We start from the raw sequence: 15,954 nt of genomic DNA on the forward strand, positions 1-15,954 counted from the left end.
TTTTTATAATGAAATGTTTTTAGAATGTTGTACTGTTTTATTGTTGTTAGCCGCCCTGAGCCTGGCTTCGGCTGGGGAGGGCGGGATATAAATAATTTATTATTATTATTATTATTATTATTATTATTATTATTATTATTATTATTATCTTGTTGGCCACTGTGAGAGAAGGATGCTGGGCTAGATGGACCTTATCTGGTAGGCTCTTCTTAGGTTCTTACGATGAAGTCTGGAAACACCAGGGAGATCTGAACGTGGACTCTTGCATTGCTGTATGTTAGCCTTCACCAACCTGCTGTGCTCCAGTAGTTTTGGACTACAACTCCCACCAGTGCCAGCCAGCACATGCTGATGGGAGTTGTAGTCCACAACATCTGGAAGGCACCAGGTTCATAAAGGCTATTGTGTGCAATGATGCTTGTGCCTATGGTATTCCTTGATGTGTCTTGGGAACAAAGCAGAAGTAGGTAAAGAGAAACAAGTTATGCAGCTGGAGCAAGAACACAGAGGAAGGGACATATTTCGTCTCCCCTCCCCTTGCGGCCTGGAGAGCTTGGGGTTTTACACATGCCAGCACCTCAGCTAGAAGTCATTTCTCTAGTCTGCTGACTCTGTTTGCCATGGTTTCTGAAGATGAAATCTTTATTATCAGAGAGGCTTAAAGGGGGGGGGGGTACTGTTAATTCCATTTTCAAGGTCATGCTTTGAAAGTTATTAATTTCTTTCTTCCAAGGCTCTGTACTCAGTTCCAAGGCTTTGGGGATTTGCAGCTGGTACTTAGTAGGCTACACTTAGGGATTTTTCCTCCTGCTTCTCTGCTGTACAGGGAAAAATATCCCCAATTTCACTGCTAGAAGTATCAAGTTCATAATGCTCTATTTGCATCCTATTCTCATTCTAAGGGCTTGCCCACACTTCCGCTTGTCCTGTTGCTTTCCTCTGGGAAAACCCACTCTCCGCTGCTGAATTGGAGCAAACGTTAATCAGCTTTTCTGCAGAAATGAGGTTTTTCCTTACAGAAAGTTGAACCCATAACTGTTGTTTATAAATGCTTATGGATCTTTGCAAGAGAGTAGTTCAGGAACTTAGATATATGTGGAAGAGGGAATTAGAATATTTTATATGGAATGTTCCTTTGGATTTGAAATTGAGATCATTCCAGCAAAATAAATATTTTCAGGCACACTGGACTCCACAACATAGGAAGGTACTGCCCATTACAGATATAGTTTGAGATGTGGTGCTGCAAATGTCTCATTTTGGTCTGAAGTTGCTGCTGTATCAATTTTGCATTGGCAAAAAAGTGCTATTTGCAGATGCTCAGGCACTTTTAAATTAAATTCCCATCATACAGGGATTAATGACAGGAAGGACAACAAAAGAGGATTTTTCAAGCCCTTATGATCATCAAGGGATTTATACTTCAATAGACCCAATGTCTATCATGCAATGATCTGAGGACCTAACTGCCTTGGCTTCATTTCAACATATTTCTTTATAGATATCAATGTCATGTGGATACCTATTTGGACATCTGGAGGGCTTATATCAACCTGTATGTTTAACTTAAGATGGATGTACTGATGTTTATTCTATCTTTAATGTGTGCTGGTGGTAATTATTAGTATTCTTCTTTTGCTTTCATATTATTAATTTTCACAATTCTTTCCTTTTCCTTTTCTCATTGTTAAATTTGCAAATAAAAAACAAGCATACTTCATTTTCTCCTTGATCTTACTTGTTGGCAGGGGTAGCCAGTGTAGTTTCCTCCAGAAGTTACTGCACTCAAACTGCCATTAGCCCCACCAGCATGACCAATGGTCAGGCATGGTGGGAGTTGTAGTCAAATCATCACAGCGCCTACCCCTGATCTAAAGTTCCATTCACACTTCAGTGTCAAAAAGCTTTCGACTTTGTGGAGTCATAGGGAGGAACGGTCTTAGACAGTAGGTCTCAGTGTTGTTGCATAAGCAACATATTGATAGTAGTAAACAGCTGAAGATATCAGTGGTCCATTAAACCATACTACACTTTTCAAAGGGTACAATATGTTCTCGCTAATTAGCTACCCAATGGCCCACACGGAGAGATGGACAGAGAACACTTCTGTATTTTCACTTTTGTGAATGCTATTGTATCACCCTGTCACACTGTGTTCTGGTCACTTGACCGTTTGTGGGCGGCATTCTGTAATTTTCTTCTGAAGAAATTTGTCTTGCCATTGCTTCTCTCACACACTAAGATCACATTGCATTTGCTCAAAGAGCATGACAGAACTTTTAAGACTGATGAAATCCCTCCACTCTACAAGAACAACTTGTACTGTGGCAATTCCCCGAGTGGGAGGATATTTCCAAGCAGTGCTGAGACTACTTGAACTTCCCTCGAGTGCAAGGCAGGGCAACGCACAACTTCAGAATAAGTAATCTACTACTGAAGTGTCTCCTCACAACTGCAGTTTAAATCACATTTGCCACCAATGCCCTGCCTAGAACATATCTCATTTGCCGCTGTAGCAAGGATGGGGAACTTGTAGCCCTCCAGATGTTGTTGCACTCCAACTCCTATCAGTCGCGGCTAGTGTAGCTGATGAACAGGGCTGGCATCCAACAACAGCTGGAAGCCACAGGCTCCTCATCCCTGCCCTATAGCCACACTAATAACTTGTGCACAAAGAAGATTCCAGTGACTCTGACACTTTTTGTTTAGTTTTTCTTTTGAGATCTGAATTTTGAACTAATGATCTCAATGAACTGGTTCCTCTTCAACAACTAGAGTTTCTAGGAGAGTTCATCAGGTTAAGATTCCAGTATGGATAGCATTGTTCTGTTGGTGCAAGCGCTTATTCTGAACCGCATTATGTCCTATATGTCAAACCTCTCATTTGCTGCCTAACATTGGCAGTGGGATAGAGAAGAGCTTTGTGCAAGCTAGGTGGAGAGGAGGGAAAATAGATGCTGAATACATATATAAATGCATATCCAAGTGTGGATGTCTAGGAGCATTGCATTCCTCTCAGTGGAATGCACATTTTCTATTCCAATGCACATTCCCACTGTTCGGTAGTGCAATGGACTTCCTCGGAAGGTGATGTACTCCCCTTCATTGGAGGTTTTTAGCAGAGGCTGGGTGGCCGTCCATCAGAGATGCTTTATAATTCTATGATTCTGACATGCTAATATTATTGCTATTGTTGTCCCAATGCAATGTAAAGATAGTTAAAAACACGGGGGGGGGGACCATTTAAAACAAAACTGCACTGGCATGCCAACACAATGCACATCAATTTGTGCAACAGCTTCTCAAAGTAAGAAGTAATAAGAATCCCACATGCACAGAAGTTGTTTGGGAAAGTAGGGTTATCTTGGACACTAGACCAGAGGTGGGAAACATTTTGGCTCCACAGGCAAAGGGTTATCATCCTCACTGGCCAAATTGGATCCCTCGGTAAGCCAGGATTGGTCTGTAGGCCAGAGATTTTCCACCCTTTTTCTAAACCTCTTCAGTCATTCTCCTCCATGTGTATTCTAAACTATGGAGCAGGGCTTCCAAATACTGTCCTCCAGCCCTGGCACCAGCAGCCCATCAGTCTCATCCCCTAACACCCATGGGTTGATAAAAATATCTGCAAAGAGGTGCCTATGTGTGCACTGTGATTCCTGGATTAGCTAACACTTGACAGGAAGCACAACTGGGGCTTCTGTTTGCTTGGAAGCCTATGGAGGTATGACTCTTTCTGCACAGGCTCTGTTTTGCAGATGTCACATAGAACACAGGGATGCTAGGAGATAGGGCCCCACCCACCTCACTCAGCCATATGTAGTTCTCTGAAAAACAATCACCTTTCACCATCCTTGGCATCTCTGAGCAACTTTACTTAAATTATGGGGCTGCTTCAAAAATAGAAAATGAGCTGGGCGAGTATCACAGAGACCAATATACAGTTTGCAGGCACATTGGACATTCAAAAAAAGAAGAAGAAGAAAAAGCTTATTTCAAAGTCATTCTGAAACATTGGACTCTCAACCCTTAAAATATCTGATTGAAGAAGGAAGATGCACTGAATGTTGGTGGATAGTATTGGCTAATGCTTCTTCTATGGACTAATCTCATCGGAATTACTAGGTCAGCATCATCCTGCCTCAAGGCATAAATGATTATGCCCCCGGCACAACACACAATAACAAACTTGGGGTGCTACAGAAAATAGCAGCCCATGTGTCAAGATCACCCTTCACCTCCATAACACGTTGTGCAACTTACTGTGCATTTTCCATCACTGGCTGCTAATTCAAAGGGTAGATAAATGCTCAGTATGATAAGAAGAATGTTTCCCCTGCGTTTTCTGCCCTTGGAAGCCCATCCATTTGGAAACCATTCTCTGCTTTTCTACAAGACCAGGTTCTTTGGAAAGGAATTGCTGTTTTTGTTGTTAGTATAAGCTAGCATATGCAGTGGTATTAAATCATGCAAGCCCAGTCATGTGTAATGTGCTTTTTTATTATTGCCAATGCTGAATGGGAACAGTGTCACCAACAGGCTCAGCCCCAGTGCCTGAGTCCAGAAGATAAAACCAACACTTCCCAAAATGACTTTACCAACATGAGGTAGTGAATGGAAAGACTGTTCACTGGGGGAAATAACCATACGGGAAGCCAATTTGTCAGACAATTCCTTTGATGGCCTGTGATGTGTGGAAATGGTAAAAGAGGAAGCTGTTTGCTGTTTGGCTGCCACTGCCTTAAGAGAGAATAATTTGAGGTTAAAGTGAAACATGCCACCCCACTCCACTCCCATTGCCATCCTTTTAAATTCCCATTTACCATTACAGAACTGTTATTTGAATGGGAACTTAGTGACAAGTGGAATGGACAGAGGAGAAAGCAAAAGCAGTTGCCTTACTTATACGCTTTCAGCCTCTCTGCTTATTAAAGCCTAAAAGGATACCAACTATTAATGGGGCAGCAGACTTTTTTCTTTAAAAGAAAAGAAAAGTTTTTTTTAAAAAAAATACAAGTACCTATAAAAACAGAAGGCAAGCATAATCTTAAAGCAGGTTTCTCTCTTCTTCCAGACTGGTGATATGTATTATTAGGGAATCATCTAAAAACAAAGAAAATACTCTTCTTTCTTCAAAAACATTTGTGGAAATATATAGACAAAACTTATGTGAATTTAAACGCACCATACATCAGTTGACCCAAATGCATATGATTCATTCTTAATTTTGGTTGTAATCCAAATTTATATACATTTTTACCATACCCTTTTCTCAAGGAGTTCGGGTTGGCATAGATGGGGCTGTATGTGCACACGTGATTCTCTACCTTTAAAGTTCTAAGCAAATGTTTGGCTATTTCATTCTTGGAATTGTTTTGTCCTGCTTATAACACTGATACTCAGTATATTTGTCTTTTGGAAACCTTTTCCCCACCCTCAGTTTATTCCAAATCAGTCATTGTCTTCCATCATTTGACTGAACTCTGAACAGTGAGTTTACTTTTTACATGATCCCTGTTCTGGTTGTCTCATTTTTATCTTTAAAGCAAGATATGTTGTTACCCAATCAGCTTCATATCCAAGTGGGATTTTGAACCCTGGTCTATTCAGGCAATCATAAGCACTCTCCCCCTAACACATCACTGGGTCTCCAGTATATGTTTGCATATGCAAAATAAGGGGTGAGCAGCTAAATGACTGTAATGCAGGAAGCCACCAAAACTGAGGATCACCAAGGTTAGACTGGCTCTCTGGCACACCTCATATCTGCTTTGGAGCTTAGAAGAATCTGTTGAAGGTCCAAAATAGTTTGAAGCCTGGGCTTGTAGGTATGTAGGCTCTTGCAGATGCCAACAGCATCAACAGAATACACCATGAAGCTTGGCAGGATTAGGACTTTCCTGCTCATGCTGAACGGGTCCCCTCAATTATCCAGCATAAATAGAAGTAGAGATAAGGTATAATTTAGTTCACAGAACCACCCAAATTCTCACTTCTCCAAGCAATGCACAAACCAAAACACAGCTCTCCTGTGAAATTTGCACTTCTCTGAATTTTGTAAATCTATCCATATATGGAATGTTACTCTTACACTCATGTTAGATTCAAATCTGATTAATATGCACAGCCTTATACAAAGCTAGTCCTAAGTATGTCTTTTGAGCATTATGAGATCATTTTAAAAGATGGACCAGCAAAACACGCCCCCATCACTTGATTTGACTTGGTTAGATCAAGGGAAGAAAGTTGTTATTATCACAAGTTATCAAATTTCTTGCACACAGAAAGCCATCCAGAGAGAGTGAGTTTGTTGCTAGGATAGAGTGATCCCATTTACTGGGGGACTCCTGGACAACAGAAACCTTTGTTAAAAATACAAATCCATCAAACAGAAAACTGGTCATACCTTTTTGAGGAAGATCCTATTTTTGCCTTGGATCCCTCCAACCAACCCCTTTCTCACTATAGCCTACAGCCCACCATTATACCCATCCTCCAAATGAAAGTGTTAGTACAAGCTAGAATATCTACATCTAAGAGAAAACTAGCTACAATCTACAGTCAATGCAGGGCCATTCTCCAATCAGCGTCTGCTTTACATAAAGGGAACTGTTATTCTCCCACCACCACCAACCACGTCTACTTGGACTCACTTACTGTAACCATGTGTCTGGTTTAGGTATGTGAAAAGAGTGGCTGATTAAATTCAGCATTACCACCACTTTGCTACTGCATCATCAGAAAGCACAAGGGGCAATGGCAGCTGGAGAACAAGGAGGGTGAAAGGCATTGAACTTTAAGCTAGAAGTGGATACAAGACACAAGGGACAGCTTGGTTTAGGAAGCTGGTGAACCTGGTAGAACTTGAGACTGTGCTGCCTCCACTATCGTTCTGCTTGTGTGGGGAGATGTTTGCTCAAGATTTTGGTTTAGAACTGAAATGGGGGGCGTGGGAAACTTATCTATAGAAGCACATTGAAACCCACAGCACTTTTAGCCGAAGAATGTGCACTCTAAAATACCTTTGCTCTGGCATCTAAAAAGATCAAAATAGCTTTATTAGACAGTAAACAAGTTTTTTTTGGTAATCCACAGTGGCTTGCATCCCAGGCAATGCAATAGCGACAGCCTTTTCTATACCTATCTGGCTGCTGTTGCCTGTGGTGACTACATAACGCTTATAGGTTAATGGTGACAAAATAGTAAATCATTGCATAGGATATTTTATGAAAATGCTGCTTACAATGAGAATGGTTTGCCTTTAACAGCAAAGACCCATACTAATAAAGTTTAAAAAATCAGAAATGATTCCAATGTGTCCTTGTAACGCCCATGTGGTCAGGAAATGCTAATTCATATTAAACACAACAAAACAAGCGCCACAGCCTAAGGCTTTAAGAGCAAGGGTGATATGATCAAAATCTTAGAGGAGCGCATTCATGTCTGAGAAAAGAAGCCATGTCTACACAGTTTAGGGATTCAATCATATTTTTCCTGAGGCTCTATCAAGAGGTGAATTGTAAAGGCAGAGCGAACAGTTAGTAAAGCACCAATACCTGTGCTAATTGCCCATGGCAAAGAAACTGCTGGGAACATTTGGCAGAGAAATAAGGTTCTACATATTAAAATTATAGATTTGCTCAGTAATCCAGGATGCACTGAAGGTAGACTAGGATGTAGCTTATGTGAATCAAAATCGAATGCTTGAGCATTAATTCAAGCATGGAATAAATCACACTAACACATTATACATCCAAGATAAAGTGCTATTAAAACTTTACAGGTTAAAGTTTTGATCATGTGGGTACAAATATATATTTCTCTGCTTATATTTTCATTCAGAACTGTAGAATTTTAGAACAGGAAGGGGCTCAAATCTAGTCATCTAGTCCAGTTACCTGCAATGCCTCAGTCCAGAGAATCCTATGCATGTTACTTCTAAGTCCCAGTGTTCAATATGTTTTAAAGTAAGAGTGTGCCCTTGAAGTATAGGATTTACTCCCTGGTAAGTGTGATTAGGGGCGCAGGTGGCGCAAGGGGCGCAGGTGGCGCTGTGGGTTAAAGCCTCAGCGCCTAGGACTTGCCGATCGAAAGGTCGGCGGTTCGAATCCCTGCGGCGGGGTGCGCTCCCACTGCTCGGTCCCAGCGCCTGCCAACCTAGCAGTTCGAAAGCACCTCCGGGTGCAAGTAGATAAATAGGGACCGCTTACCAGCGGGAAGGTAAACGGCGTTTCCGTGTGCGGCTCTGGCTCGCCAGATGCAGCTTTGTCATGCTGGCCACGTGACCCGGAAGTGTCTCCGGACAGCGCTGGCCCCTGGCCTCTTAAGTGAGATGGGCGCACAACCCCAGAGTCTGTCAAGACTGGCCCGTACGGGCAGGGGTACCTTTACCTTTACCTTTAAGTGTGATTAGGACTGTAGTTTTATTCTTAGGCAGGAATGAAGTAAGACCAATATATTCATTACCTAATAAAACCACAAATCTAAAAAATAAAATAAAAAATCTGGGTTAATTGCCAAACCTTTAAGGTCAGCTTCGGGAGCTCAGTTCTGTGTCTCATTATCAGATGGATATTTAACAAGGTGCAAGGGCTTCTCAGTGGTGGCATCTAAACTGTTTCTCAGATACATTCTATTACTTTTTTCAGCAAGGAAATTTTAATATTCAACTTGTCCTGCTGTGAGATAATTATTTCAGGTAAGTTTTTTTATTGTTAATAATTGTATTTATTTAGCTGTTAAACTTGAAGCTACTTTGGGTGGATACATACATATATCTGGATGCAAACAAATACAGCCAAATGATAACTATGAGTAAAGCATTCCTTATTTGTGTTGTTTGTGCATATTTTTAAGGCACACACAATGTGGGCGATTAATTTAAATACAAATATTTGTTTTCAATAAAACCTAAATTTAATTAATTTAAAGATGCTAAACACAAACCCAAAGCAGCCCTTTAAAGATGTTATTCTTGTATCTGTGCACATTTTCATTCCTGCTTCATATGATAACCATATTTATTTGATTTATTTTTAGACTGCTTGTTTGCAAATGGCCTACTTTATTGCTTTTCTTCAGCTTTATGGCAAATAAATATACAGGATTTAATTTAATGGTACATTGTTTTTGTATCTGCTTTCCTTTAATTGTATTTGTAGATTTGCCTCTGTTTATCCAGTTGTAGCCAGTGGCTACAATGTTCTAACCATTTTAGTTTCCCCATGAAAATGTGTGGATTCCCGTTGAACAAATGACAACAAGCAAGTGACAATACCAACAGGTTGTATGCCCTCATCCTCTTGATTAATAATCAGTACTGCTGCTGCACTGCAGATGTGGGAAACATCATTATGCTGCCAGATGATTAGCAGGTGGGTCGTCCTAGTCATATGTCAAAGCTGGTCTGCCTACTAGACCAAAAGGGTTTCCCACACCTGCTGTATTGGCTGTGAGGGTTTGTTGTTGTTGTTCTGGAACCAAGTTGCCCTTGCAGACCAGCGACTCTCAAAATTATGTTGCGAACTTCCCTAAGATCTATGGATGAAGGGTGGGATACAAATTCAATAAATAAATAAATAAATAAATAAATAAATATCAATGGTGCAGAGAGTGGAAATAAGTGCTTCCATTTCTATTAAGCCTACTGGATACCATTGTCACTGGGTGTCTTCCAATAATAAAAGCACACACCAGTGCTGTGTGGGAGCCTGGGGGTGCTTTTTCAAAGACATACCTTGAACCTGGATCACCAAGAAACTGAGTGAACAGCAGAGCTGGTGAAATTACCGGAGGCTGATATTTTTCAATATCTTCTGCTATTCATTTGGCATGTAGAGCAGGCCCAAGAAAGACCATCCTCATTGCAAGAGAGCATATTCCACATATAGGATTCAAGTGAACAGGCAGACAAACTGTACCTTAACATTGCCAATGGGACAGTGTCTTCTACTGCACCTGAAGGCAGCAGACCAACTTAGGGAGAGAAGAGGAAATCATAGTCTCCAACACCTTGCTGTCACTCCCTGAGAATGTTAATCCTCTGCATTGCTGCCTGGACAACCACCTCACTCTGCGTAATGGTAAAGGGACATAGTGGACTACCTGACCATCATACTCCAGAGCATTCAAACAAATTGTTACTATGGGGGGGTGGTAATCATCCCATGTTGGCTTCTTCGCTTTAGTTTTGAGCCAGTGGATTCAAGATGACATAGTCTTCTCATTGGCTCATACCAGCTCAGAATTGATGTCAGTCCTTTTAAAAAGACCTCAACTCAGTCTCTTCCTCCATGAGAAATATTTACAATGTCGGGTATAGAAGGTTAGTCTATAAGCCTCCTCTCTGGTAGGTCAGCTTTCCATGTGAAGTGAGCTTGTAACTGGGTGTTTTAATAATGACTTTTTTTCAACTTTCAGATCACCCATCTCCCATATGCATTCTGAGGTGATACTTGTCTGTGAGGGGCTATACTATATGGGTCTATATAGGTTTTCTGTTAGAGAGTAATTGAAGACTGAAGAACAAATGAAAAATCTCTAATGTGCTGAATTGTTAAAAGATTCTCCCACCCGGGAAGAATGGCAGATGAAAGTGATGGACTACATGGAACTGGCGGAAATGACTGGCAGAATCCGAGACCAGGGAGAAGAGTCGGTAGAAGAAGACTGGAAGAAATTTAAAGACTACTTACAGAAACACTGTAAAATTAAGGAATGTTAGAGGGATGCTGGAATGAAGTTATGTGGTTTTAGCAGTAATGTTTTTAAGGGGTATGTAAAAATGGATTGTTAACATGTGAAAATGTAAAGCCATAGTATATTATGATAAAATATTAAGATAAAAGCAAAAAGGGTAAGGACTTGCTGAAATAACTTTTGAACTAGAATACAAAAAAGGGAGGTGTGAGGAGGTCAAGGAAACAAGCAGATGAAAGATAAGGTATGGAAAGATTGATTTGTTTTTTCTTTTTTTTAATTGTATCTTTTTTTACTGTTTTTTCTTTTTTCTTTGTCATTTAAAATTTTAATAAATATTATTTTTTTAAAAATGAATTGTTAAAAGATTCAGGTGACCTAAGTTTAAAAGACCAATGGCTTAAGAGTTGAACAGCTGAGTTTGCCAGCAATGGGGCACGTAGATATAAGGGCAGGAGCAACCAGAGTGTAGACACAATGTCTTATTTTTTCACAACAAATAAACTATTTCCTCTTCCCTGGTTCATCCTACTTATTGAATTGATGGAGAATGACCCAGCTTAAGAGCTACTGTGACACAAAACATATACTGACCTGGAAAAGGATTGGGGAGTGTGGGTAATATTTTCTCTAAGGAGTGAGAAAAACAACAAAACAAAACAATAAGCAACATGCACTTTCCACATTCAGCAAGCAACAGTTACAAACCTGGAGTGCTTCCCAACCTGAAATTGCTTTGATTCAAAAGAACATTTGCTCTTCCCAAAGCACCTAAGTGTGTGATGAGGCAGGGAGGAACCATCTGAAGGAGACACAAACTGAATAAGCAATATACAGAATATAAAGGGAATTATGATGCCTTCTGTGAGGGAACTTGAGTGCCATGATTTCACTATCCAAATATCACCACGAGATCCCAGTACATAGTTCTTTGACCTAGTAAACTTTTGCCTAGTTTGCTTTGCTGTTAAATTTGTATTGTTAATATGTCTAGTTAACTATGCTGAACTGCAAGTAGCAAAGACATTCTAGACACTTTCTACTCTGTACATACAGCCCATGTTCAAGGATCAATGGTGGCATCTCCTTCGTACAAACTCAGTTGCATTATATGTCTTGATTTATCTTTAAACCCTTTTGTCTCATGGCAGAATCTCCAAAGAACCAATGAAAATTGTGGATTTCATGGACAATGTTGCAGCATTTCCTAGTCGGCTTCCAAATAAATGACTTAAGGGACCACCCTCTCTCTTTTAAGAGGAAAGATCTTGATTAAATGACAAACGTCACCACCAAAGAGTCTGTTATGCAAATGACTCCCAGGAACATAGCATGTTTGGGTACAATCTGGAGAAGCTTGGTTTACATCTTCATCCAGGCTTTTACAGACTGGGAAACTGGGATAAGAAGAGGGGAGAGAAAGAAATTATTGTCCAGAAATCAGTGGCAGAGCCAGGGTGAACTAACCAGAGGCTGGCCACAAGACTGAAGCATATGTGTAATCTATCTCAATGTAGGACTTTGAATTATTTATGTACTAAATTTATTTATTTCATTCCATTTATTAATCCCTTCCTATGAAGCATCTCAAATTCCCAGTCATGCCATCGGTAGTACAACAGAATCCAGTCCCCACCAATGTTCTTGGTGCCAGGGAGGGATACCTAACACAGAACCTCCATAAAGGCTATGTAGCTGTTTGACTGGTGCCTGTCACTGCTGTCTTACCACTGCCAAATATGTTCGGGCGAAGGGAAGAGGTTGCGGGGCTTAGACCTCAGCAGCAAACTCCAAAATGAGCCACACCCAAATTTAAAAGGATCTAGAACTAAGCTTTGATGGTATTGGGTGGGGCAAGGCTATTTGAACAGAAGGCGCTAACATTCTGCCCTTGTATTGTTTTTGTTATTAATTAATATTACAGTATTTACTTGTCCTTCAACAGCAGGTCCCAGGCCAGGATACAACAATTTAAAATTAAATTAAATTAAAACAGCTAAAACAAATCACAGTCACAGGAATAAGCTGGGTCCTGAAAACTCACATCACAGTTGTCAAAAGCCAAGGTTAAAAGCATTCACCAAAAACTGCACAGAGAAGATGGCAGGCACACCTTTGTGGGGAGTGCATTCATAACCAGGTGGCTGTACAAAAACTGCAAGCTCTAGGCAGAAGCATAGCTAGGAATAACAATATATGCTGGATGTCCCCTTTGAGGTTATGGGAGCTTCATGAAGCTCATCACAGGTTAAAGCATTTCCTGGCGGATCTCTCAAGAAGTCAGCCAGTCATTATTTGCTTATAACCCTCTTCAGGCACCAACGGCGCAATGCTCCTTAGGCAGAGCACACCGTGCTATTACAATCTGACTTGTTGTGGAAGCTCTATAAGCCAATCAGGCTACAACAGGTCAAGCACATCCCTGTGACTAATGACAGATCTCCCTGCACTAACTGGCTTAATGGGAGTGTTTGATGACACAGCAGGTGCTGGAAGATATTGTCTTTTGGCTTGGAAAAATACACAGCCAGCCTGGAACTTAGTGTTTATGTAGCAATGGGAGCCTATTGTTCGGGGAAAACAGTCAGCTTCAGTGACAGGATTTCCTTGTTATTTAGTGCGCTTAAATAACATAAGCCCATTACCTTTCCCTCGCACAGTTGGCAAGACACTTCTTCACAAGTGGTTATTCTGAAGCGTTCTGGCCTCATTATTACATTGCTTTGTACAAAACGGCAGTACCTTTCCCCGGCCTGCTGTGCAACACCCTTCTTACTCCACCCCATTCCTGCCCTAATAATTCCACCTCGCCTTGTTACTCTCTGTGATACTATAGCTCTTGAGTAAAATGCTTAAGGCAAGTATAAAATGAAAAGCACGCTAGCCACTGGTCTGCTGCACAGTCCGTTCATTAAATCACAACTGAGAGCTGGTCCACATGTTACAACCACAAAGAAAAGGCTGCATGAAATTGCCACATGTGGCCTCTGCGTCTGTGGGCCAAGTGAAACTTATGCAGCAAAAGGAGCAGGAAAAAAAAAATCCATGCTACATTTTGTAGAAGTTTTGAGAAAACAACCTGGTTCACTGGATGACTTACTCCCCTCTGAAAACTTGCCGTGCAGGGATAGCTGACATGTGATGGCAGCTACTTTGTCGAGTGCCTTTCCACCCATGCGACTGAAAACTGTGCTCTAGTTTTTATGCTGCCAATCAATTATTATATGTGCTCCAGTTTTTATGCTGCCAATCAATTATCATTTTAAAGTATTTCTAGGCCACGTTTTGTAGTGCAACTCCTTCAAGATGGCTTATGTACCTATCCGATGTTCATATGAAGCTAGCGGGTTGTAAACAATGCTTTCTGTGGTCAGTGTGTGCATGTACAGGAAAGGCTGTGTTATCATGTGGTTCTAAAATGGCGATGCAACGGAGCGTGTGCTTGCTCCCGAGACCTCATACCGCCTGCTCAGCCTGTACATTTGCACCAGGATTATATTACGCAGCTATCATAAATCTCCAGGGCTCTCTTCAAAGGAAAGCCGCTTGGTAAAATATGACCTGAATTTCCCACAGCGTTTGCAGCAAATACTGCTAAGTTATATTGATATTAGGTGACCGAGAGCAAGTGTTTTGGTTGTGTGGATGGGGAGGCAGGATTACACCCTTGCTCCCTCCCTCTGTTTGAGGCACATAGGCTGGATTTGCATATGGGACCTTTAACATCTGCACAGTCCTGCTGTGACATCTCAGAATTTATTTATCAATAATTAACTTAAAGGTGTCAGGATGGCCGAGCGGTCTAAGGTGCTGCGTTCAGGTCGCAGTCTCCCCTGGAGGCGTGGGTTCGAATCCCACTTCTGACAAACACATTTTCTTAGGGACGCGGGTGGCGCTGTGGGTAAAAGCCTCAGCGCCTAGGGCTTGCCGATCGAAAGGTCGGCGGTTCGAATCCCCGCGGTGGGGTGCGCTCCCGTTGCTCGATCCCAGCGCCTGCCAACCTAGCAGTTCGAAAGCACCCTCGGGTGCAAGTAGGTAAATAGGGACCGCTTTCTAGCGGGAAGGTAAACGGCGTTTCCGTGTACAGCTCTGGCTCACCAGAGCAGCGATGTCACGCTGGCCACGTGACCCGGAAGTGTCTTCGGACAGCGCTGGCCCCTGGCCTCTTGAGTGAGATGGGCGCACAACCCCAGAGTCTGGCAAGACTAGCCCGTACGGGCAGGGGTACCTTTACCTTTTAATTAACTTAATTCAAAATAAGAAAAGAGGTTTTGATATACTGGACACACAAAACCTACACATTCCAATCTGTTCTCAGAAAATTTGGGGGACTTGTTTCCTGACCCTTGGTTCTATTCTCCACCATTTCTCCCCCACCTCTTTTTGTGATTCAGAATAAGGCTTGTGAAATGCATGTTTGCCCAGGGTTTCTTCCACCACCAAAGTTTCTGCATGGTTGTGGCTTATGGTGCAGTTCTATACATGACTACTCAGAGCTAAGTTCTACTGAATTCAGTAGGGCTTACTCCCATGCAAGTGTGTATAGGATTGCAGCATTGTTTGGGGATTTAATAAAAAAATACTCTGTTTTTCTTCAATGCTTTCCAGATCTCAGTCCATTGATGCCACTAAAATTTGATAAATGAACCTACGAGCTGTCAAACAATTGATTGAATTATATACATTGCTACACATATTGACAGCCAATGTCTCTCAAAGAGACAGGAAGCTGTCTAAAGCAAATGCTTTCTTTCACCTGGTATTTAGAGGAGATACATCTGATGTCTTGATCACTATATTCTGCAGTGATGATAGCACTTGGGCCTTTCTGATCAATTTCAGGGCATTGTCCTCCGACAGTTTGTTATTACTCCTGTTGCTGTGTGTTTCAATCTTGTTCCTCTCCTGCCTAGCCCTGCTTCATTTCGTTGGACAAATCTTCCCATTTCTAAATGGCCATAGGAATGACAGGTATAAATCTCCACTGATGACAGATATTCCCACCTCCTTTGGGTCCAGTCCCTTACTTCCCAAAGTGCATTTTGCTTTAGGTGGTATTGAAGCCCACCTCTGCCTTTTTCACGCTCTGCCTGGGATCATCCATCACTTATTTTTGTCCCTTCCTAGGCTGCATTTTCAAATAATTTGCAGGACCCAATAAGCCCTGTGCACCCTTTTGCTATGAGCAAAGCCACAAACATTTCACTTTGCCCCTATTCTGCAGTTTCAATCTCGGCTCCTGTCATTTTTCAACCA

The 15,954-nt window shown here is 41.5% G+C and overlaps 1 protein-coding gene across 3 annotated transcripts in view; it reads right to left on the minus strand.

Moving 5' to 3' along the window:
- Window positions 1-15,954, minus strand: part of LSAMP (limbic system associated membrane protein) — a 1,399,704-nt gene that overhangs the window by 18,163 nt on the left and 1,365,587 nt on the right. For 2 of the 3 annotated variants that reach the window (XM_083737171.1, XM_083737170.1), the window contains one exon: window positions 11,293-11,328. The exons of the other annotated variant lie outside the window; for it this stretch is intronic. In XM_083737171.1, the coding sequence (XP_083593297.1) occupies window positions 11,293-11,328 (36 nt within the window). The remainder of the gene's footprint in view (window positions 1-11,292; window positions 11,329-15,954) is intronic. 3 annotated transcript variants of the gene reach the window in all.

Source organism: Podarcis gaigeae, assembly GCF_964106915.1.
Source record: "Podarcis gaigeae genome assembly, chromosome: 4".
Taxonomy (NCBI): Eukaryota; Metazoa; Chordata; class Lepidosauria; order Squamata; family Lacertidae; genus Podarcis; species Podarcis gaigeae.